Source organism: Schistosoma mansoni (assembly GCF_000237925.1).
Source record: "Schistosoma mansoni, WGS project CABG00000000 data, supercontig 0136, strain Puerto Rico, whole genome shotgun sequence".
NCBI classification, from domain to species: domain Eukaryota; kingdom Metazoa; phylum Platyhelminthes; class Trematoda; order Strigeidida; family Schistosomatidae; genus Schistosoma; species Schistosoma mansoni.
Window position 1 is genome coordinate 410,608 of NW_017386039.1, and position 23,494 is coordinate 434,101.

The 23,494-nt window shown below is 35.2% G+C and overlaps 5 protein-coding genes across 5 annotated transcripts; 1 reads left to right on the plus strand and 4 right to left on the minus strand.

Annotated features, from left to right (window-relative positions):
* Positions 1 to 23: 23 nt before the first annotated feature.
* Positions 24 to 1,946, minus strand: Smp_019810 (hypothetical protein; the record flags this gene model as incomplete). The annotated part of the gene is made up of 2 exons (XM_018789208.1): positions 24 to 612; positions 1,666 to 1,946. 2 exons carry the CDS (start codon positions 1,944 to 1,946, stop codon positions 24 to 26), a joined length of 870 nt encoding a protein of 289 aa, XP_018646473.1.
* A 7,697-nt stretch (positions 1,947 to 9,643) lies between these two features.
* Smp_133000 (hypothetical protein) lies at positions 9,644 to 10,825 on the plus strand (the record flags this gene model as incomplete). The annotated part of the gene is made up of 2 exons (XM_018789219.1): positions 9,644 to 9,798; positions 10,072 to 10,825. 2 exons carry the CDS (start codon positions 9,644 to 9,646, stop codon positions 10,823 to 10,825), a joined length of 909 nt encoding a protein of 302 aa, XP_018646474.1.
* A 440-nt stretch (positions 10,826 to 11,265) lies between these two features.
* On the minus strand, positions 11,266 to 14,106 carry Smp_133010 (hypothetical protein; the record flags this gene model as incomplete). The annotated part of the gene is made up of 3 exons (XM_018789231.1): positions 11,266 to 11,273; positions 11,351 to 11,973; positions 14,057 to 14,106. The coding sequence occupies 3 exons, from the start codon at positions 14,104 to 14,106 to the stop codon at positions 11,266 to 11,268; spliced, it is 681 nt and encodes a 226-aa protein (XP_018646475.1).
* Positions 14,107 to 17,949: 3,843 nt separating this feature from the next.
* Smp_161090 (hypothetical protein) lies at positions 17,950 to 20,714 on the minus strand (the record flags this gene model as incomplete). The annotated part of the gene is made up of 3 exons (XM_018789242.1): positions 17,950 to 18,046; positions 18,087 to 18,403; positions 20,664 to 20,714. The coding sequence occupies 3 exons, from the start codon at positions 20,712 to 20,714 to the stop codon at positions 17,950 to 17,952; spliced, it is 465 nt and encodes a 154-aa protein (XP_018646476.1).
* Positions 20,715 to 22,426: 1,712 nt separating this feature from the next.
* Positions 22,427 to 23,136, minus strand: Smp_119020 (hypothetical protein; the record flags this gene model as incomplete). Its single annotated transcript, XM_018789253.1, has 3 exons — positions 22,427 to 22,514; positions 22,553 to 22,938; positions 22,987 to 23,136. The coding sequence occupies 3 exons, from the start codon at positions 23,134 to 23,136 to the stop codon at positions 22,427 to 22,429; spliced, it is 624 nt and encodes a 207-aa protein (XP_018646477.1).
* Positions 23,137 to 23,494: the final 358 nt, after the last annotated feature.

Below are 23,494 nucleotides of genomic sequence, written 5' to 3' on the forward strand. Positions count from 1 at the left end.
GTACACTTCATACACAACGAGAGTCACAGGAGTTTGGGAAGCGATCGTAATCGTTCCAAGTCGAGAATTGGACTGTTTATAACGTTGGGCTCATAATCAAAAATGTGTGAGTATTCAGATACTGTTAAAGTTGGTTGTATTGAAGTATCTTTTTCTGATGAACAACCAGACAAGGTAGACAGATACTTAGTGTCACGGTTGCATATTTCAGCATGTTGTGTCATTTGTAATTTATCTAGACCCAACTCGTTCATTATATTTGGGAGCGACTCTCCAGTTGTAAGGTCAGGTGATTTTGGATCTTTAGACACAAACGGAGTGAAAGATGACGGGTCACTCGATGGAGTACACACAGAATCATCCCTTGGGTCGTTAAAACAAGTATAGTTATGTAATGCTTTTTCGTGGTTAGCGGTCGGAGTACTACTTGCTACTGGCGCAGTACTTTGTTTACATTTATTATCTCCACAACATTCAATTATACCATGTCGCTTCATATAATCCAGTGTCGCTAAGCTGTAGTCGACTACTGTAGAACTATCTGTATCCACTGTTCCGCTATCAACAGCTTTGTTACCCAAATATTTATTTACTAAAGAAGATAAGTAAATACTTTGATCGGTGTCGCCTACACATCCACTATTAAGAAAGTTTTCGTTTCTCTTCTTCACTTTCACTAAATGTATATCTTGAATAGATTCTGGAACAGCTAATTCCTGGTTCACATTAAGCTGGTTCGTTGAATGACTGGGATCAACGTATGTACCAGTGTCAGCTCTAAAAAAAGATAATGAAAGTATGGTATCAAAAAGAATGGTTAAGAACATATTTCACAAGGGTTAGCAAACGACTGGTGTGCATTTACATCTGGTCCACTGTACTGACTGACAGCCATTTCCACATGTGTTCCATTGAGTTTTTAATACGGAACAGGACCAATAGTGCAATAACTTATGGTATAAGGTAAAAACTGAGGAACGAAATAGAGTTTAGTAACTCGTTTGCTGTTTGATAAATGGACGACTCAGCAATACCAACCATCTGATAAACTTCCAATAAAAATTGCATTCGTATTCACATAATTTTCTTTGAATCTCTTCTTTCGTGAGTCGCTTACTTACTCGGGTCGAATTGTTGCACAACCCTTGCAAAAACTAGAATTTTCCTTTCTAACTACATACTATTGAGAGAAATTGTCAACTTTCACACGTAATATCAGTATCTCTTCCTTTCTGAACTATCTATATCAATTTTCCCGCGTATCGTTTTCAGTGAGAAACATATTTCCTTTACCTTTTTTATCTTCGGATCTTTAGTTGTAAAGAAGCAATAACAATGAAAACAAACATTTTACTGATTACTTTGATGGGGAATTTAGATGAGAATTCTGGCACGATACAGGACTCATATGTTAAATAAGGAGCTAGTCATTACTTGGAAAAACGTGAAGGTCTAATGCATTTAATAATAGATCTAACTTTTGTTTGTCAAATAACGTCTACTATTATCTGATTCTTATAGCTTCTTACTCAGATAACTGTGCCAAAGCAGAGAAATGCTACGAGTGGTTTGTCGCTACCATTGCCTAATATCAGTTTACGTAGTAGTTATGATACTGGATTGATTTTCTTCATATGCGAAGAAATACTTCGAAAAATAACTTACCTTTTACAATTACTATCAGTTAATTCAGTACCATTGACCATGGTAGCCGATGACGAGGGATTATCACCTTTCTTGTTTGGATCAGACTGCAACCGATTTGAAACTCTTCGAATGAAGTTTTCAGGATTTTTATTACTATCTACACGATAGTTGATACAATCGTCTTTTTCATGAAAAACAATAGGAATCGAACTCGATGTACGCAATTCTTGATTGAAAAAGTTTTTTGTAATATTATCGCTATTTGGATGAGGTGCAGAAGCTGCAGAATCACATCTCATCCTATTATTCAAAACTTGTTGTATATTTGCCTGCCATGTAAAATACAAAATATTGATCGGTAATTAGTACAAACAAAATCCCGGTGAAAGGTTGATCCGAAATTTAACATAACAGCCAAACGCAATGTAGAACCTGGTATGTGTGTACATTGTTTCACGTTACACACTCCACCAGCAAGGCAAGATGAAATTGTTAGGACGAACCCCAGAGTATTAACAGTATTAAAGATAATAGGAAAGATCAACCATTGCAGATACAATTCGAGATGTAAATTAGTGAAATAAGATTATGAGAAATCTAGAAACTTAGGATTTAAAGGAAGATGAAAGACTATAAACTAGTGACATAAAAAAGATTATGACAGATTCAGAAACGTAGAACCCAAGTGAAAACAAAAAGTGGATGCACCTACGCTACTGCGAACGATTTTGAGCCATGTGATACAAAGTCTCTAACCATTGGTTACGATAATCACACAGAACCTAACTAGACAGTCTACACCCACCTACATGGATCAAAGCCAATCGTCAATAATTTCATGGACTGGTTCTGCCCCTAACTTTCTTCCAACCTACTCTTACATCAGACAACATTACCCGTTGAGGTAACCAGACATACTTAGTACATGTCCCAACCGATTCACCACTATTACCTAGGGCCCTAACCCAGGCATTGGCCATTTAGTAGTCCCAAGATACACTAGCAATGCTTCGAAGACACCTATGGCCGAATACTAGTAACCCACGAATATCCTCTTCTTAATGCCAATGTTTTACATCCACAAATTAGAACGGAATGAACTGCTACTCCGAAAACTTTGGCTAGAAGACGGATACCTCGCCTATGCTACAAGTGACGCAAGTTGACCAAAGCCAATCGAGCTTTCTGAATCTGTGTCGAGATTTCGCCAGACATCAGCCGATCAGGACTGATGGGACTTCCAGGATAAATGAAGCGGTCGATACGCTCAACTTCTTCACCCCTTATCATTAGTTTGGGCATTGGCCCAAACCAGTGCAAAAGCAATATTTTGCATTTGGAAGGAGAAAAACCCATCCAAACTATGGGTGGTCAGAAGACTGCGTTTTTTAAGCATCTTCACTAAACAAAACTGCACCATCTGCGTATTTCAGGTCCACAGGTGAATCTCCTGGTGGAAGACCGACCTCCGAAACATCAGACGATAAGAGCGTTGTCTCTAAGTGTTTATACATCCGCGTCCAGGTATAAAACCAGACTGGTTTTCTCGGGTTCACTTTTCACGAACCCTAGTTAAGCGTCGGAGCATTATCAAAGGGGATATTTTATATACTATATTGGTCAGACTGACTCCTCTGTGGTTGTTACAAGAAGATATTTGTCCCCTCTTATAGACTGATACGACCAGCAACCGAGACCAGTCAGATGGGACTACATCCAGCTCCCAGATTCTAGCTAAGATCTCAGTCAGTCTAACTGCTAAAACTGGACCACTATCCCTAAAAGTTTCCGGGATAAATTCATCTGGACCTGGTACTCTCCATTTCTTAAGATTCCCCATAACCTAAACCTCACTAACAGTTGAGAGATGTGTTTCAGTTTGCCATTCGGGTTGATTGGAGATATTGGGTAACTGAATTGTGGCTGAAGGTCAGTTGGATTGTTTCGCAGAGTGTTCTGCCTATCAGTTCAATCTCATGGATTGGGAGTGAATAATAGTTCCATTTTTTTCCGAGATAGTTTCAATAACAGTCGGATTTTTAATACCTGTTTCCTTGATAACTCCGAATAGTTGTCTACTATTACCCATCGCCGCTGCTTTTCTGATTTCGTTAACCACTACTGAACTTTTGTTAGTTTAATTTGTCGTCGCTATCGTTTACCTAGTGTGACAGGATGAGTTTTTGAGTTCTGATCAACTTAGTGGATACCATCGAAATCCTAATTTCTGATCCAAGTTATTGGTAGATGTCACTGGTGTATTTACAGCTGCTTAGGTATCATTCTCAGCTCCTTCAGGATAAACTTTCTGTACGACCGACCATGTGCTTAACTGATTCTTCCCTGAATGTTTCCCCCATCTTTCTGTCTTTGAATTAATATCTAAGAGGTCTTCATGCTGTGACCTTCCTATATCCAGTAAAACTCATAGAAACGCGTGCTCTCACTAGGGCATGATTAAAAATTGTATTAATAATTTCCTCTAACGGCATGGTTTCAAATAGTCAGCAAACATCAAAAGACACTATGAACCAATTTGATATATTTAAATGATCCATTTCTTCAGAAAACTGAAATGGGTCGTTTAAACTACGGGCCACCATTCTTCTACGGATTCGTTCTCGTACTTGGGCTAACCATCGAGCTAATTTGTAATACGATGAGTATACTACACACATCGTGAGTCTTAATGGATGTTGGATTTTTGTACTGCCAAAAGACCATACATAATTCAAAATCATCACTCTCTACCCTTTAGACTGTTGTAAGTTGAGTTATCGATGAGTTCCCAAACATTTTTATTGACCTTGTTTTCGATTATTGCAATAACATTTTTTTAGATTTGCCAACTTGGGATCTTGATTTATCATTGTGAATACTTTATGCACATCTTTTTGATTCATTGTTACAACACTTGAATCTTTATCTGGTCTTATTATAGTGCTGCTTGTCCAATTGTCCAATGCTTCTTCAGTTTTAGTTTTACCCTGGTCACTACCGCCTAATCGTATTCTGAAGCTTTTTCAGTTCCTTGCTTCACTCCTACATCTTTCATGGGTTCTCTAATTTTTTCATCCATAAATGTGTGATCAATCTGGTCTCCCATAGTGGGGGAACCCATGCAGCTGTGTGTGTTTTTATATGGAAAAATGCTGCCACCTATGACCACGTTGTTGAAAGTATATAGATCTACCATTCTCCCACCAATCTCAGTTTCTTTTCTCAGTCCACGTCGTGCTACGATGTGTTGGTACCCAGTGTTACCCAACCCAATCCCGACGTTGAGGCCCTTCATCAGGATGGTCAGGTGTTCTTCTGGGTATTTCTGTATGATGAACTTCAGGGTCTTGTGAAACTGGTCTTTATCATCTTTACTACCGTCATTGGTGGTCGCATAACAATTTGTTTTGAAGGATGCTTTGGTAATCCTTGAGCCATGAGTTTCCTATTATACATGCGCTTTTATACGTACTTCTTTGCACAGCAACAACACAATTTATGTGTGGTGGTCATTTCCTTCTTTATAATTAGAATGTAACATCTTTGCTGAAATTGATGTTTTCTATCCAATTTATGCCCAATGAATTTCACTTATTGCAAGCACTGAAAGGGTATACCTTCGCATTCTCAACGCTATTTGGAGGACGCTGTCGGTCTCCCACTTTGTCTGAGCATTTCACGTACCCATAATAATTGTTGTCATAAGAAGCTTCGGCTTCATAGCCTCCGAAGAACCTCAGCTTTCACCATAAAGCATCATAACTCTCCCATATGAAGACCCTTCAGATCTCAGAAAAGAGTTTAAACGGTATAAACGACTTTTTCTGGTTAGTGTTTTTGTGGTAGGGCTCTGTTTTTACGAGATAGGATTTCTAATTCTACGTCCAATTCTTCTCTGTGCCTGGGTTTGGGACCGGCAGTAACCCTAGAAGGACTCTAGGCAGTGCAAATACAGTTCGTACCATTATATGTATTATATGAGAAGGTTGGCTAGGTAGTTTATGTAACTGACTTCTAAGAATTCATCACGGATCTGAACTCTTCTGATCCTTTAGCAGTACGAACAGCTAGTTAGCATCGTCAATCTTTGAACACAAATCCAGAAATTTGTGATCATTAGGATTTTGAAAAATTAGTGTCTGGAAATCCATTGAGTTGCGTGCATATCGGCCCAGTGTTTTCTGACTCTATATTAGTTAACGATGCACGATCAATGTGCTGATAAAGTCTTAGTTCATAAAGTAGAGCTGTAGAAACTGGGATAATCGTTTCAAGTTTCCATGTGTTGGTTCATAACATCTCGTTGAATGATATCCTAAATTTCATGATGCTTATTGACTTGAGATGTTGGTAGGCATGGTTCGGAATTTGAGATACCGGACATCGTGCTACAATAAGTTTCTTTTTCACAAAATGTAAAACAGTTCTCCTTAGTCGTACTATTCAATAAATATTATTCCACCTTTATACTTGTTTACTGTTTGATTTCCCTCATATTTTTTTTACAGTGTTGCATTTTCGTTTTGGGCGGTGCTGGTATAGATATTCGGTTGTATTAAAAACTTTTATGTCCAACATATCAGTCTTCTTTATGAATATAATGAATTACCGATATTGTATCATATAATGTAAGTCACAAAAAATGGAAAAGATATAAGTATGTAGAATCTTAGTTTATTATAGAGAAGTTTGGGGGTTCGCTTAGTACAAACGAGAATATGATGCAAAAAGTTTGAACTTTTACTAATTTTCTCAGTATAATTTTAATCCTAGTTGAAGCATTGCGCTAATTGATGTTCTTCATCACAAACTCTTAATCATAAAAAATAACCATAATTCCGAAATCCCAGAGGTTTATTTGGATTACACAATAGTTTTAAAATGATGGAAGTTTAGTCTACACAGCGGTGGATTTCAATAATATTAAGTGTTTATTCGAAGTTTTAGCACATACTTCCAGGTCAATCAGCTACAACGTAGGACTAGGCACATATGTGCATCGGTCCATGTAGCCACACCTCATTGGCACAACAAGATGAACACCGAATCCATAGAAGTAGTTACTTCAATATTAGTAATGTATAAAAGAAGGATTGTGTATAAGGATATAGTACAGGAAGAAAGAACGATATGAAGCAATTTTAATCTCACAGTTTAAAGGAAGACAGAGAGCGTATACACGATTGTGATCGATTCTGAGCCATGTCACCCAGAGTCTCCAACCATTGGTTACGATAGTCATCACGTGGACCCCAACCAAGTAATCTGCATCTACTAACATGGCTAAGACTAGAAGTTAATGACTTCAAGCACTGACGTCACGTTTTGTTTTGGCCGTCCCTATCTCTCTTCCAACCATAGCCGACACTAGTCAGCATTGCGCGTCATGGTAATCGGTGTTCAGGAATACGTGACACGTGGCTCAACCATCTCAGTCGATGATTTACCAACATTCCCTGGTACCCTGTATCTCACCTCCTCACTAATAATTACTCGGTGATCCCAGCAGATGCAAGCAATATTTCTAAGACATTTATTATCAAATACTAGTAACTTACGAGGGCCGTATTAAATGCCTGTTAAAGTGACTTGGACTACTTTTCGAATATTCGGACATATGTTTTTTTTATAAAACAATCTTTAGTTATCAGCAACAATTTTAGTGAACAACACTTTACTTGATTGGAATAATAATTGTAATTGTGAATGACTATGCTCAGTAAACTTAAATATTTTTGTCATAAAATACGATCGGATCCATAGCAATGTAATATGGACCACATTTATTTATGACAAGCTATGATATTCATCTACTGACTTATTTCATTTAAGAGCCTAAAAAGAGACCTCATTTTCTAACAAAAATTTCAAACTACACAATGATTAAATCTAACATTTCACGAAATAGACATATGATAAACAATCTTTTATTCAAACTTACTAACAACAAACTGTATTTGTCTGCAGTATCACTTTGGCATTGTGAATCTATTTGTAGTTCTTCCTGGGTTAAAAAAAACTAGTTTATTATAATAAGCAATGAAACATGGATATCAATCCAACTTCTTTACTTCACAAACTGTAAGTCAGCAATTATTCATATTTCTATTAGATCCCCATTGATTTTTCCGGATGACATCAAGCTATGAGCTATATTTGTTGATATTTATGAATAGAAAGTCAGATGAACTAAAAGCTATTTGTTAGATTTCTGCTGCTATTCGAAGAGCACTTTAGTTAGTGGAACTAATCTACATACGACTGAAAAGAAAGTGCGTATTCATTAATGAACTGAAATCCCTAGCAACGTTGAAAACACAACGTCATTCCTAAGAAAAATATAACCGCCACCAAAAAAATCATCAGCCCACCTAATAGAACTGCGCGAACTTACTCAATCCTCTATGAGCGAAAATAAAGTAAGAGGAAGACTATTGTCAACAAAAACTGAAATGTGCCAGGAGAGTTGAGTTTGAGATATGAATCGACAATAATTTCAACGCTGGTACAAACAAAAATCAAGACGATAAAAAGATTTCTTGAATGAAACAATATTTCACCATACCTAACATGAAGATTTACGTCACTTTGTCTGCATATTAAATGGATGTCAGCAGGAAATATACATTGTCAACAAAAAGCCTGGTACAGATGTGTACAAGCCCAAGTTGCCATACCTGATCAGCAAGATACGATTGAATAACAAAAGTATTCGAAATAATGTAGTAGCAATGATAAAAGGAAAGATCAAACCTTGAGAATATGATTTGAAAAGACAGATTGATAAGGTATGTGTTAAGGGTTACTGGTTTTCAAGAATGTGAAGCTAAATGATAGGTATATCTAAAGCATTATAAACAATTATGAGCAATGTCACCCATTTAAGAAATAAAAATTATCAGACTGTGCACTACAACACATTTGATTTTGAATAAATACAAATAATCGAGTACTTTTGCATTTTCGAATAAAATTAATCGAAGACAAAGATATAAGTAAACAAGAGATAGTATTGAAGTTGTACTAAGGAACACTCCTAACTTTGGTAGCCAAAAATAGTTGAGACCCTAACTTTGATGGGAGTAAATCATCAAAGATATTCCACAAAATATCTTAAAAGTGACTGCGTAATCTTTTCGATTCCACTGCAAAAAAGAAAGGAAATAACTAAATTTTAAATAAAACATACCTCCTTTATGCCTTTCGAATGCACCGGGCTTGATGATTTGAGTTGTAAAATAGGGTCAGAATTCGTAAACGCATCTCGTCTTGTATAAGTTACATTATTGTTGTGATGTTGTACGATGCTTAAACTATCATTAGGATAGGACGATTTCCTTTTAGAAACTAAAGATCGCATATCCTGATTATTCATACTATCACAACTTTGAGTATTGCTTAGCTGTTCTGAAAAAAGAACACTCAGCATAAGTTCTAATCAGAAAACATTGTAGTATTTTAATGATACATTTATAGTACTAAAAAAAAAATACGAAAAACCACCTTTTCGAAAGAAGAGCACTCTTTTTGTTAATTGTGACCGACAATTATATATCTATTGGACTCAAAAAATAGGCCAGAAATATAAAATTTGTCCGAAAACTAACTGCATATATCACATTTGGAAACACAAAATTTCCAAAACGAATTTCTCATAACAAACTGAGAAAACAATTCGACTGCCTAGTAACGAAGAAATTTAGAAAAATAGCATTTTTCCATATAAAAACACACACAGCTGCATGGGTTCCCCCACTATGGGAGACCAGATTGATCACACATTTATGGATGAAAAAATTAGAGAACCCATGAAAGATGTAGGAGTGAAGCAAGGAACTGAAAAAGCTTCAGAATACGATTAGGCGGTAGTGACCAGGGTAAAACTAAAAAAAATGAAGAAGCATTGGACAATTGGACAAGCAGCACTATAATAAGACCAGATAAAGATTCAAGTGTTGTAACAATGAATCAAAAAGATGTGCATAAAGTGTTCACAATGATAAATCAAGATAAAGAATTGCGTACATCGAATTCGATTCTTTTTGTTTTTCATGAAAAAGACGATTGTATCAACTATCGTGTAGATAGTGATAAAAATCCTAAAAATTTCAATGGAATAGTTTCAAATCGGTTGCAGTCTGATCCAAACAAGTTTATCAGATGGTTGGTATTGCTGAGTCGTCCATTTATCAAACAGCAAACGAGTTACTAAACTCTATTTCGTTCCTCAGTTTTTACCTTATACCATAAGTTATTGCACTATTGGTCCTGTTCCGTATTAAAAACTCAATGGAACACATGTGGAAATGGCTGTCAGTCAGTACAGTGGACCAGATGTAAATGCACACCAGTCGTTTGCTAACCCTTGTGAAATATGTTCTTAACCATTCTTTTTGATACCATACTTTCATTATCTTTTTTTAGAGCTGACACTGGTACATACGTTGATCCCAGTCATTCAACGAACCAGCTTAATGTGAACCAGGAATTAGCTGTTCCAGAATCTATTCAAGATATACATTTAGTGAAAGTGAAGAAGAGAAACGAAAACTTTCTTAATAGTGGATGTGTAGGCGACACCGATCAAAGTATTTACTTATCTTCTTTAGTAAATAAATATTTGGGTAACAAAGCTGTTGATAGCGGAACAGTGGATACAGATAGTTCTACAGTAGTCGACTACAGCTTAGCGACACTGGATTATATGAAGCGACATGGTATAATTGAATGTTGTGGAGATAATAAATGTAAACAAAGTACTGCGCCAGTAGCAAGTAGTACTCCGACCGCTAACCACGAAAAAGCATTACATAACTATACTTGTTTTAACGACCCAAGGGATGATTCTGTGTGTACTCCATCGAGTGACCCGTCATCTTTCACTCCGTTTGTGTCTAAAGATCCAAAATCACCTGACCTTACAACTGGAGAGTCGCTCCCAAATATAATGAACGAGTTGGGTCTAGATAAATTACAAAGGACACAACATGCTGAAATATGCAACCGTGACACTAAGTATCTGTCTACCTTGTCTGGTTGTTCATCAGAAAAAGATACTTCAATACAACCAACTTTAACAGTATCTGAATACTCACACATTTTTGATTATGAGCCCAACGTTATAAACAGTCCAATTCTCGACTTGGAACGATTACGATCGCTTCCCAAACTCCTGTGACTCTCGTTGTGTATGAAGTGTACTTTGAGATAAATTTAAAACTTTAGATGTTGGTGATGAATGCAGAAGTACATGTTGTACTTTCGTTTTATCTTATAGGATATAAAGTGCTGTACCCTGATGTATTAACATGAAGTGATATGAATTCACCAATAAAGAATAAGGCTTTTGCGTTTGTGTGAAAAATTGTTTCGTGGGTTCTAAATATGCTGGAGTTAATCTAAATGTTTAGGTTAAAGGATGAACAGATTCCAGGAAGCATTTCAATTACTTAAGTCATTTCATAAAATCTGCATAATAGTCAGATAGCTGAGGAAAGTCTGTATAACATGTTCCATACTTTTGGCGATAATACGTCAACAGACGTTTACATAAAATATACGATTTACGAATGAAATCACACCTATTTAATGAACGCCAACACTAAAAAGATTTAGATATCAACTGACTATAAATAATTAAACAAAAGGTAATAGTTAGAGTTTCAGTAGGAGATATGTTGTAAGATATTACACATAAAATTACCTTTATTCTTTAAATTGGTTCTACTGGATACAAAAGTCGTGTTAACACCAATACTTATACCCTGTTTTATATCATGCTTGTGAAAACAATCCTGGTTATCAAGATGTACCAAACGATTTTTTGAAGTATCTGGTGCCAAACAGCCAATTTTCTTCTTCCTTAACATGTTAGTAATGATTTGTTCAAGACGCTCCAACTGATTCATCGGAAGGTTGGAGAGGATAGGATGAAAATGCATTGTTATATCGATAATATCACACCTTGAATGAATTCCCGGGAAAACGGCTTTGGAACCAACATTAACAGTATATCCTGTGTCAGGTGTTGAAGTTCTATTAACTGGTAAAACTGATGCAGATGAAGTAATAAGATTAGGAAAATTCCGATAACGATTCGGATCATAATTATAAGTATCCTCTTGATTTAAATTATTGTCAGATGATTCGCCACTTCTAATGAAACCATTTAACTTTCTAGGAGGCTCTCTTGGAAAAGATTCTTCATCTAATTGTTCTGAAGTAATCCTATAGCAATGACGTCCTCCAGAATTCTGATATAAAGTTTTAACACCCTCTTCAGATAGTAAAGAAGCTTCTAGAATATGAGATTCAGATAAATCCAAGCTAGGGGAGAAAATAAGAACGTTTAGGCAACATGATTAAATACAAACAGATTTTTATGTCATATGTCCATCTAATAGCATTCAAGAAGAAAACGATGTAGAATAAAATCCTACAATAGACTACAGTAATATCAAATTTTGAATTTTTACTCAGAACATAATATTTCATAGGAACTTAAACGATTCCGTTCACTACTACTTTGTTTGCATAAGAATAGACAGCATATAACAATTTGATATAATATTATAAACAGTTGGTACAACGATGAACTCGTTAAAATGTGTTGCAGAGAAGTAAAGGATCACTGAAAATTCTTTAGAATTGATGGAAGCGATCATTTGAAAAATGGATACAAAGTATTTAAGAGTTCAGTTGTTTTAATTAATTCTCATCAATGCGGTCCAGCGGTTACGACAACAATGGACAGAAAAATGTCAGACGTAGAAAAGTAGCACAGGACATCAATTTGTTACATTTCAAAGTACAGAAAACTCTAAATAAAATGGAAAACTGTCAGTAATAAGATAAAATAAAGTGAGGATGGATCATGATAAGACTCATGAGAAAGATGAAGATTGGATGCAACTGAGCTACTATGCATTATCTAGAAGAGTGTGTTATCTAAAATTGCGAACCATATTGGAGTTCATAACAAGAGATCTCTAGATTCCTTTGCATGATAAAAATTGTAAAACTCATTACGTTTTTTAGTTCTAAATCAAATATATCAAGATTTTAACAAGACACACATCTCTTTATTTATCTCTAGATTCGATGAATGCAATAACTAAAGTTATCATTAAGTCATAAACAAATCAATAAGAAATGTAAACTGCTTTTACCCACTCTACTAAAACAGTTCGTTTATGTGAATTACCATAGTACACAAATCTAGCAGTGATACTCTAAAAACTAGTTTTGAAGTATCCAACCATAGTTTATAACACAACTGATACCTTGAATTACATCTTAGAGTACAATTTTGATTTTGCTCATAATTAACAAGATGTGTTCATGCATTTTAATATGAATGTTTACGTATCCACAAGAACGAAACTCCACTCCATGATCTGAGCTTCATAAGGAGGAGTAAACTTTATACTTGTACAATATTTACAATCTAGATTAGTTTACTCACTATCTTCCCATACATTTCAAACACTATAATTTCATACATAACTCCGTTCCTAGTTTTTTTTAGCTTGTTTTCCTTCTTTTGTTCCTTAATTATAGTACCACCCCTTTTATCCTCTAGTTTTTTTTCTTGTCATCACCCATTAAAGTGGTTATGTTTTTGTACGACTGTTTTCAGTAATATACACACTTATACATTTATTAGATAAATGACTATCATTATGCAGATGATACCTAAGTGCTACTACAAGAGGAAATACTGGAATTTCGACTAATACATTAATGACTAAAGAAAACAATTTCATTTTAAAAACTAAAGGAATGGGGATGTCTTATAAATGATGTTATGAAGAAAGCCGCGTTGTAGTATTTAAGTGCACTAGAACGGGCATTGTGAAAGGTTGCAGTGGGCAATTACGGTAAGACACAGTGGGGCTATATAGTAGAAAAGATATAATTCAGTAAAACGATGATAGTTAATGCACTCGACCATGAGACCCGTCTATTATGTGAAGGATAGAGACCACATGACTTTATGGACCTTATAAGGGGTAACCAGATTTGGATATTGTACCAAATAATGAGTAGCTAAATGGACAAACTACTGTATTATAGCTCCATGAATACGAAACGATGAGTTCAGTGAATGTAGGTTTTGCGTGTGTAGATGAATTAATCTGGAGACTGATGTCTCGTGAATATCTGACATTAAAACAAAACAAAGTAAAAACTGACGTGAGTTGTTATACTCTATAACACTGTAAACAAGAAAGATTATCAAAAGCTAAAAAATTAAAACTGTGTACAAAAGGAAAGTTCAGTTAAAGTGAACATGGGTTTCAAGAAACTTAGTGAAGCAGTTCGAAACTGTTATCAGTCACATAGGATCTGGCCGTTTTTCGTCTTGCGTTAATTGCTGGAAATCTGTACTCGAAAAGTCCCAACTAACTTTCTGTCTACCAATCCTTTTCTAGTTTCTTTAATCACGGCGATCTTCATAGTTCATAGATTAAAATACTTGTTATATAATAACGAAGAATAAATGAGTGGTAAATGTTAAGATATATTTATGGCCTATCATTAAATATAAATAATATATTTGTAATATACCAATGAGTAGAAAAATTGGAATTTCTGAAGTTTCGTGACTCAGTGTAAGCCACTTCTTCAGAGAACAAATAACCAAATTAAAATTAATCCAAGTTTAAATAGTACAATGGAACAACACGAATATTATGTGATCAATCAAAAATCAGGTCTGAATAAACGAATGTCATGTCATTTCGGTTAAGGTGATTCATAAGCGACATGTATGTAAATTTGTGTGTACATGTGTGCACTGTTAAGAATGAAAAGTGTGAGACCTTTATATTTTTGGCTTAGATATGAAGATGATATCTTTGTTGTGATAAAAAGACTCATCTAAGATCTTTTTCGAAACGGATCAATACACTTTCATCGAACATCAAATTAACGAAGGAGAATGAAAATGAACATGGTGAGTTACCATTTTTTGATTCCTTAGTGAAAAGAAATCTAAATGAAATTCTAAATCTATCCATTTACCGAAAACCTACACACTCTAATCGTTACATTGATTTCAATTCAGCATATCCTTTCAATGAAAAGATCTCGCTAGCCCTACATCTTTTTAGAAGAACTAATAAGATTATCACAACGCAAGAGGATAAAGAAAAAGAACAAAAGAATGTAATCAGCATCTTACAATTTGATAATTTTCCTATGAAGATTATTAGAAGTATGTCAAAACAAGAAGTTTCATTGCGTGATAATAATAATTAGAATGAAGTACCATGGAATGGTAATGTAGTTTTACCAAACCGTCATGGCACAATTGAAGAACTCCAAAGAATCTTAAAACAACACAGGATTAAAGTATATACAAAACAACGAACACACTTCGAAATATTTTAGTTCACTCAAAAGAAAAAATCCCCTTTCTGTCAACACAAAACTGTGTCTACATATTAGGTTGTGTAGATTATTATGCCTTGTATATTGAAGAGTCATCTCGCTAAATCTTAACTCGAGCCAAATAACACATTAGGTACACAAAGAAACCACCAAATAATCCTGTAAAACTGGATAGACTTCTAATTAAATCGGCAATAGCAATTCGCTCCATTTTCAACAACCATCAAATCAATATCGAAAATATCAAAATATTACAAAATGGTTTTTCCAGCTACAAAGAAAGGAGAGTAGCTGAAGCGTTCCATATAATGCTTAATTCTACTTCTCTCATAGAAGAGAAGGCCTTACCATACATTCTACTTGGACTATCTATACTAGCCAATTAGTCTGACATTATTTACAATTTAGATTATTACCTCACAAATTAAACTATATCCTTTCTCGCCATCAAAGTCACACACACAAATTTACATACATGTCGCTTATGAATCACCTTAACCGAAATGACATGACATTCGTTTATTCAGACCTGATTTTTGATTGATCACATAATATTCGTGTTGTTCCATTGTACTATTTAAACTTGGATTAATTTTAATTTGGTTATTTGTTCTCTGAAGAAGTGGCTTACACTGAGTCACGAAACTTCAGAAATTCCAATTTTTCTACTCATTGGTATATTACAAATATATTATTTATTTATAACAATCTATCCAATGCTCAATTTATTCAAAATTATAAAGTCAAAGCTTGGTAATAATACCAATTATTACATATACTCTTATTGGATAAATACTAAGTAAATAGATTATATGTAAATTCGTATTCCTTTTATTGTAAGCTTTCATTTGAAATGCTGACTACTATTATACGATATACTATTCTTTAGTTATTCCCAATTTATAAGTTAAAGTCTCTCACAATCACAGCCACTTTTAGCTTGATCTTATATAATTGTTATTTTTCTATTCCATGGTACGATGCGGTCTAATTTGTTTGTATATAAATCACGTATGCCTGAAATACATGATTCATACAGCGGAAGCTGAAATTGTGTTTTGGACTCAGATGGTGGGTTAGGCAAGTTTGCCTAATCTTACCATTCCTCCTCAACTTTGCTATCGATGACGTTCTGGAAACAGCTCCGATGAATGTAGATAATTGTGGTATGGGTATGTTGCCTGGAGAAAGACTTCTCGACCTTGAGTATGCGGATGATATTGTCTTACTGTGCGGTAATACTCAAGCCATGCAATCCACACTTAATCAGTTGGCGATCAGTGTCCGTAGGTACGGTATATACTTGGCACCTCCGAAGTACAAAGTAATTTTACAAGACTGGCAGGACTTTGACCCTGCACTCACTCTGGCTAGTGAGCAGATAGAAGTAGTCAAGAAGTTCGTGTATCTAGGTAGCTGTACAAGTGCTGGTGGTGGCGAGAATGATGAGATCGATTCACGTAAAATGAAAGTCAGAGCGGCTAATGCCGATCTGGGCCATCTTTGGTGCCTTTGTGATGTCAGTCTGGCTGTAAAAGGTCGGATCTACAACACGTCGGTGAGAGCAGTTTTACTCTACGCTTGTGGAACATCGCCTCTCCGAGTTGAGGATGTTAAACAACTCTCTGTTTTTGATCATCGTTGTCTCCGAAGGATTGCTGACATCAAGTGGCAACACCATGTTGGTAATGCAGAGGTTCGGCATCGTGTGTTCGGGCTCAGAGACGATAATCCAATTGGTGTCACCAAATTGAAACATCGACTTCGGTGGCTTGGACATGTCTTACGAGTGCCATCCCAGAGAACTCCACATCGTGCACTATTTGTCGACTCTGGGACTGGTTGGAAAAAGCGGAGAGGTGTTCAGTGTATGACATGGTGTCGTGGTATCAAAGAAGGCTGTTCAGGACTAGTTTCTGTTGATTCTTCACAACTCCCTCGTCGGGGTCCTAGAGATGGTGCAACACAATGCCTGGAGACGTTATCAGATATGACTCAGAGTAGAAGCCAGTGGCGATCGTGCTGTAAATTTCTTTTACTTTCTTCATAAAAAACGGTTGTAACTTCTTTAACTGGAAGAATTCTTTCTGGTTGTATATTTGCTAACTGAACTGCCCCTCCCATTATTATTATTATTATTTCAGTTTCATACACTGATTCCCAAATAAATAAATAAATAGCGTAGGAAAAAAACCGATAAGGACTCCGAGTGGACTATAGTCTGCTCGTACTTGTTAACGCGTCATTGGTTTTGGACAGGGCCAAGGTCATATAAGTCGGTGTTGTGATTGACCATTCAGTCACGTGATATTTGACAGGGCAAAAGTCATAACAATACTCACAAGTACTATCGTATCAGGTTTCTAAATTCCTTGATTACTAGGTTAGCGGGTGATGGCGGCCTTCAGAGGGATCGACAATGCTCATCTTAATAAAAGTTTCACCATCAGTGATAAAAGTAAATTGCAACTATGATGTAAAAACGAAGTTTAGAAGTTAAAGCAGTCGTGCATAAATCACAAAACGGTAAAACCACGGTCCAACTCAATCACCGTAAAAGCAAAATGGTGAGCAAAATGTAACCATTTTTTGGCATATTAATACGTCACCCAACACATGATTTTTTTTGTTTCTGAATCAAGATTCAATGGACAAATAAATAAATAAATAATCAGTTGTTATCTATGAAAAGGGCAAACAGAGATAAACATAATGAGCGTGATGTGTGACTCAGTAAACAAATATAACGTCATATACAAGGCTACTAGTCACAACGGTATTGTGATTGCCCCTGAAATTACTAAAACACCAACTAGGGAAATATAGCTGGAACGTATGGCTTAGCAGTCCTAAAACGAATATCTAGATTAAACAGTCACAAGATGTATCTGGGACGTTTAAAAAGCTTTACGCTGCCGGTATGTCAACTACGAACGAATTCACTGAGTGAGAAATAATAAAACTGAACTGACAGACACGCAATAGACGCAACGTAATATTCCAACTATGAACGCAATAGTGAAAAATAAAAAAGCTCAACTAACTTTTTAAATTCACCACTAGATGGATGAGAATTCAGATTACTTTTCATACTGTTCTTGTTTTCAGATAAACAACGGGCAGAGATTTTTGATATTGCAGAAAACAAAGTAGGAATCGCTAGACAAACAAACTTATCATCAAAATATTCCAAACCATGGACAGAATCACAAAATTGTTTCACTGATTCTTTTAAAATGGTCAAATTTTCTTTAGGTGAAATATTTTTCACCAAATTCCATGTAAAATATTCTGAATTTTCGGAAGTGAATTTTGGAAGAGATACACTATCTTCAACACTTGACAAAATAGTAAACTTTAACTGAAAAATGTTTTTATACAAAAAGAATAAAAAGATACTAAGCATCATACTCTAATTACCAGTAGTATAAATTTTAATTGTGCAAGTTCGAAATAGTGAAATAAGTTAGGAAACTGAGAGTTTCGTTTATAATCCAGTTAGTCCTGCTTGGGAATAAATAGATAAATCACATGGCAAATCCATTTCCAGTTAATTCGATAACTGCCTTATCTCCATCATGAATAACCTGCAACATGTAGGCAAAAAGAACAAGTGAATTTTCAAACTGAATTAACATTTCGTTGGGATGTCTTTTTGCGCGATCACCATTTGACGACGCAGGTGAGTAACTCACTCCTATTTGTGTCTGTAAACACGATGAGATAAAGTTCTTCGTTTCATAATCGAAAGAAAACTGAGAGATGAAATGCAATGTTTGAGAGACTTATACACGAAGCTAGTTTTTTTAATAATACGCTTACATTTGGTATTGACCAACATGGTAATGCTATCCATAAATATATAATGCTTGGCACAGCAAATCTGTTTTTCAATGAGTTAATATGGAAATCGTTTTGATATATTCAATCATTGTTCTCACATTAAGATTTTTAATTTTTACTCGTAAAAGAAATTTTCGCAGTGTTTATCTGGTTCCATAGTTCATATCATTTATATCGATAAACAGCGTACCTTACCCTCGTACAAGGGCTGTCACATTTTACTTTTCCCAGTACAATTTAGTAAATACAACACCCTGACAAAGAGAAGTCAATACAATATTCAAGGAATTTCAGTTAGTCAAGAGCCTGGTACATGCAGAATGATTTCATTTGATACGTCATGGTACAAAAAAGGAACACCATATAATGAAAAGTAAAGATGCTGCATAAAAATAATAAAAACAAGTGTGACTAATTGTTTTTCTAAGACTAATTTTGCTATAATGTTGAATACATCCAAATAAGAACAGTCACCATCATTCCGATCATCAAGGTCATATTGTAAATATGTAAATGTTGAGACCTTACAGAAGCACTATGTACACATTATATCCACACAATAGAAGGTAAGTGATTCACCATACAAGATAAGATTAGGGAATCTTGGGAAAATATCTAAAAATTTTGATGACCGTAATCTCAAGTAAAAACTAATTAGTATTCTAAAAACTAGTCTTTGTCATTCGAATATGAATAGCAGCTTGAAATTTGAAGTGCAGCGAATTTGTATAAACATAAACATCTAATGACTCGGAAAAAAACAAGGAGTCGCTCAGGTTAAATACTACGACCGAATAAATAACATTTTGAATAAACTTGCCAACTTTTATCAACCAAGATGGTCTACCATATGTTGTTTATGCTATGTTACTGTCAACATTGATAGAACTGAAGTAGGAGTAGGTCCTTACATACAACACCGAACCATGAATTTAATGATGGATATTTTCAGGAATGCTGAGAGCATCACGATAGCAAACTTTAACCGTTAAAAACCCTGCCCAACATAGTCAGAAAACGATTAGATTCATACAAAGTTTTAAAATTTTTACCTTGCACAGATACCCGCTAACCTGCAAGTTTGAAAAGCTTTTTTAACCTATCTCATTAAACTCGATTTTCGCAACTAAAACAATATTATGTGTAATTGACAAATCACTAGTCCAGGATAATTTAAGTGGAAAAGTGAGAAATCTGGATCATATATTTATACATTATCAATGTGATTTTCGGTTTACGTTTATAAGCATGATATTACCTGCAATGGATCCTTGAAATTTCTGTGTAGCCTTATATACACTGAAGAATCACAAGTATCAGTTTCGTATGAATGTACTATACTAGTTTCATAGAAACGTGGCAAGCTCGAATCGCATTGATAAACAGCCAGCAACATGGGTGAATTTTTTGTCGAATTCATGTATCCCAAATAATCACTTTTGACCAATCTATTTATTTGGGTCTCATTGATCAAAATAAAGTGTAAGCAGGCTTTCCATATGCGAAAATCACAAGCTTCTTTAACCCCAGAAATCCATCTTGAATTTGTAAAACATTTTAAAAGATGGATCTTATTTGAATTTCATAAAAGCATACAAATGTAACCGTTGTAAAGCAAATAAAATGTATTTTTTCGGATAACATACTAAATATATGAGTAATCATAAAATATGTCATGTAATTCTGAATTATCGTAAACAACTAAATGTAGTGAATTTTTCTTTTTACATTATACAGCAATATTAGTGGTTTCATATAATTATATTTCCTCAACTTACATCACCTAAAAAATTTTTAAATGTAAACAATATCAAAAAGGAATCTGACATGAAATATTTTACAATGTCTGCTTATCTAATCTCACTAAGTACACGTATTAGCTCTACAATATAAGGTAAACTTATGTTTGAACAATTTATTTATTCTTATTGTTTTATTTAGACACATAAATATTGGTACAAGGAAGCATCAGATACATATGCGCCATACAAATCTCATTTGATTTGTGTGAGGACTGAGATACTGCCCAGGTGCCCAAACTGAAACAGGTGGTTTTCTTAAGGGACCACTCCCGGAGCCTTTGACCTAAAGATCGGATCCACAAGGCCGTGGAGCATCGTGAGGAGATGCAGTCCCATGGTAGCCGGTGACCAACGACTGTTTCATACGCCATTTGATTCCGCAGGATACTGGAGCCCATGTGCACCATTGGTTTGGAATCAGGGTTTTCCAACTCCCCTAGGTGGACTTTCCGTGCCCCCAACCCGGTTAAAGCGCCGGACATTCGCTTTTCGTCCTCTCACTTTCGAGAACAACACCCCCGCCACGAGAAGGCAGTGAGTAGGACTTCCTTGACAGAGGCTATATACGCGTGGCCATGTGAGAGCATTTCGAGAGGGAGAGCGGACTCTCCCCACTCTCGGCCGTACCAGGGCATTTGGGGGAATGTTTGAAAAATATTATTCTCCTGTTCAGACAAAAGCGGATTCGAGCTTTTCATTCAATGCCTGACAGTCGATATCAAATGAAAATAAACACTACATTGAAAATAATTTCCATGAGGAACCTACGATCGAAATAAAAGTGCACACTACATTGAATTATGTCACCAGACGAAAATCCCTAACATCAAGAGAATCTAATAGACTCGCTCACATTTACGTAAATGGTACTGAGTAGTAGTCAGAGATATATTTGCTTACCGTCACATTTTCGCCGAATAAATGTCAAACTATTTCTACCTTCCTGTCGTCTTAAAGAACCTTAGCCGAAAAAAACGTATCCTTTCGTGGTAATTGTGCTAACTGATGATTCCTTTGTACTTGACTGTGTGCTTATTACGAATTCCAAATGTAATACGTCTAGTTGTGCTCATCTAGTTCTACATGCCTTAAATTGCACTATTTCGAAAGTTCTTAGTTACCAAATCGGTTCGAATACTTCTAATTATCATACCACTCCAGTTTTTAAGTCCACAAATTTCAAAATATTCGTTTCATTAGTTGTCATTAACAAATACCTGCAGCCACTTGGTTAGTTTCAATAAATCTGACTTTAGTTTGACAATTGTTATCTACAAACTTAATAGCATTTGATGATAAACTCCTAGACGTGAAGATGGAGGACTATCAAGGACTCTGAAAATCAACCGATGAGCCGAAGATTATGGTTACACTGAGATGTCGTATGCATCTTATGCTTAGCACATATCCATAATAACTAACACCATTTTCGATTTGGTGTCCAATTTGACGATAAGGTGACAGTGTGAAAATGTCTAGATTGAACTGATATTGATTTTTAAAGACCAAATATATGAACTGACAGTAATGAGTATTTAATAGATTGAGTTTTAGTTTATAGAAAAGATGGGGTTAGGAGTTAGTAGAAATAAATATATAAAAAGACAAAAGATAGTTGGGGTTTCAAATTGAGTCGTTATTTATGAGCCATGAGAACCGAAATAAGCCACCGATTTCTTTTATGATCTATAATAAGATTGGTTGAGTGGATTAACATATTAGAAGAAAATTTTACTGTCTCACATTCCGACGGGAGATGAGGTTAAAATGATTGGATCCGTAGCCAAATGAAGTGAAATTTGTCCCAAGTTAGTCATGTTTAGATAACTGAAAAAAGTAACAATTATTGTAAAATAGGCACTTACCCAAAACGTACATCGGATCCTTTATCACAATCATTTAAAGACTCAGTACATTCAGACAAACAAAAGTTAGGTGTCTCAAGGCTTTTTACGAGTAATGATGAAACTAAGGATGGTTTACCGATTGGCGTTAGATTCACTAAATAGTCTAAAACCAAACATTCCACTTTAAACTTTGAAAAGTACATTTCGAAGGTCAAATCTTGAAGTTTTTTAACCCTTCCATCTCTATTATTGCCACTTTTTGTAACACAAGCATACGCCCAGAACTGTATACAATTGGTGATATCCAAACTAAGTGATTTCAAAGTATAATCACTCCAAATACTTTGAATGGCACGATCTAAAGACTGGCTTTCTGAACTGCTGAAAATATCGTATTTAGCAAGCTAATTTTTAGAAAATCGTGAATTTACAATCTAAATGGAAAACCATACCTCAAAAGGTATCAAAAACTCATCAGGGGTGCTTGATTGTTTGTTCTGTTCAATTCTATTTATGATAACATTCAAGCTGGAAACTCCAACAAATGAGTATCTTCCATAAAGATATGTTTTTAGGCTATTCTGTTGGCATCGCGTGATCATTCTGTATGCTAACTTGCAGACTTCCTTACGAATCATGAATTTCACACTACTGGAAAAAGTTGATCTTTTAAGAAATATGTCTTACCATTGTGATGATACTAATCCAAAGGAAAACATGCTGTCAGTGTTTTGCCCTTTGTTGGCATGACTGGTCATTAAAATGTGTAAACCTACAAAAGTAAAAGTTCAGATCTTGAAATATTGAAATTAACTAAATATAAAATTATTGTAAACATAATAACTAAACTAAAATTTGATTAAAAAAGGCTTTTATAAGAGTCTAATACGGTGGATTATGGACATTACTAACCGACTTATAGATCTTGACGAAAAACGAGTAACCGCGCTTCCCTCTCCT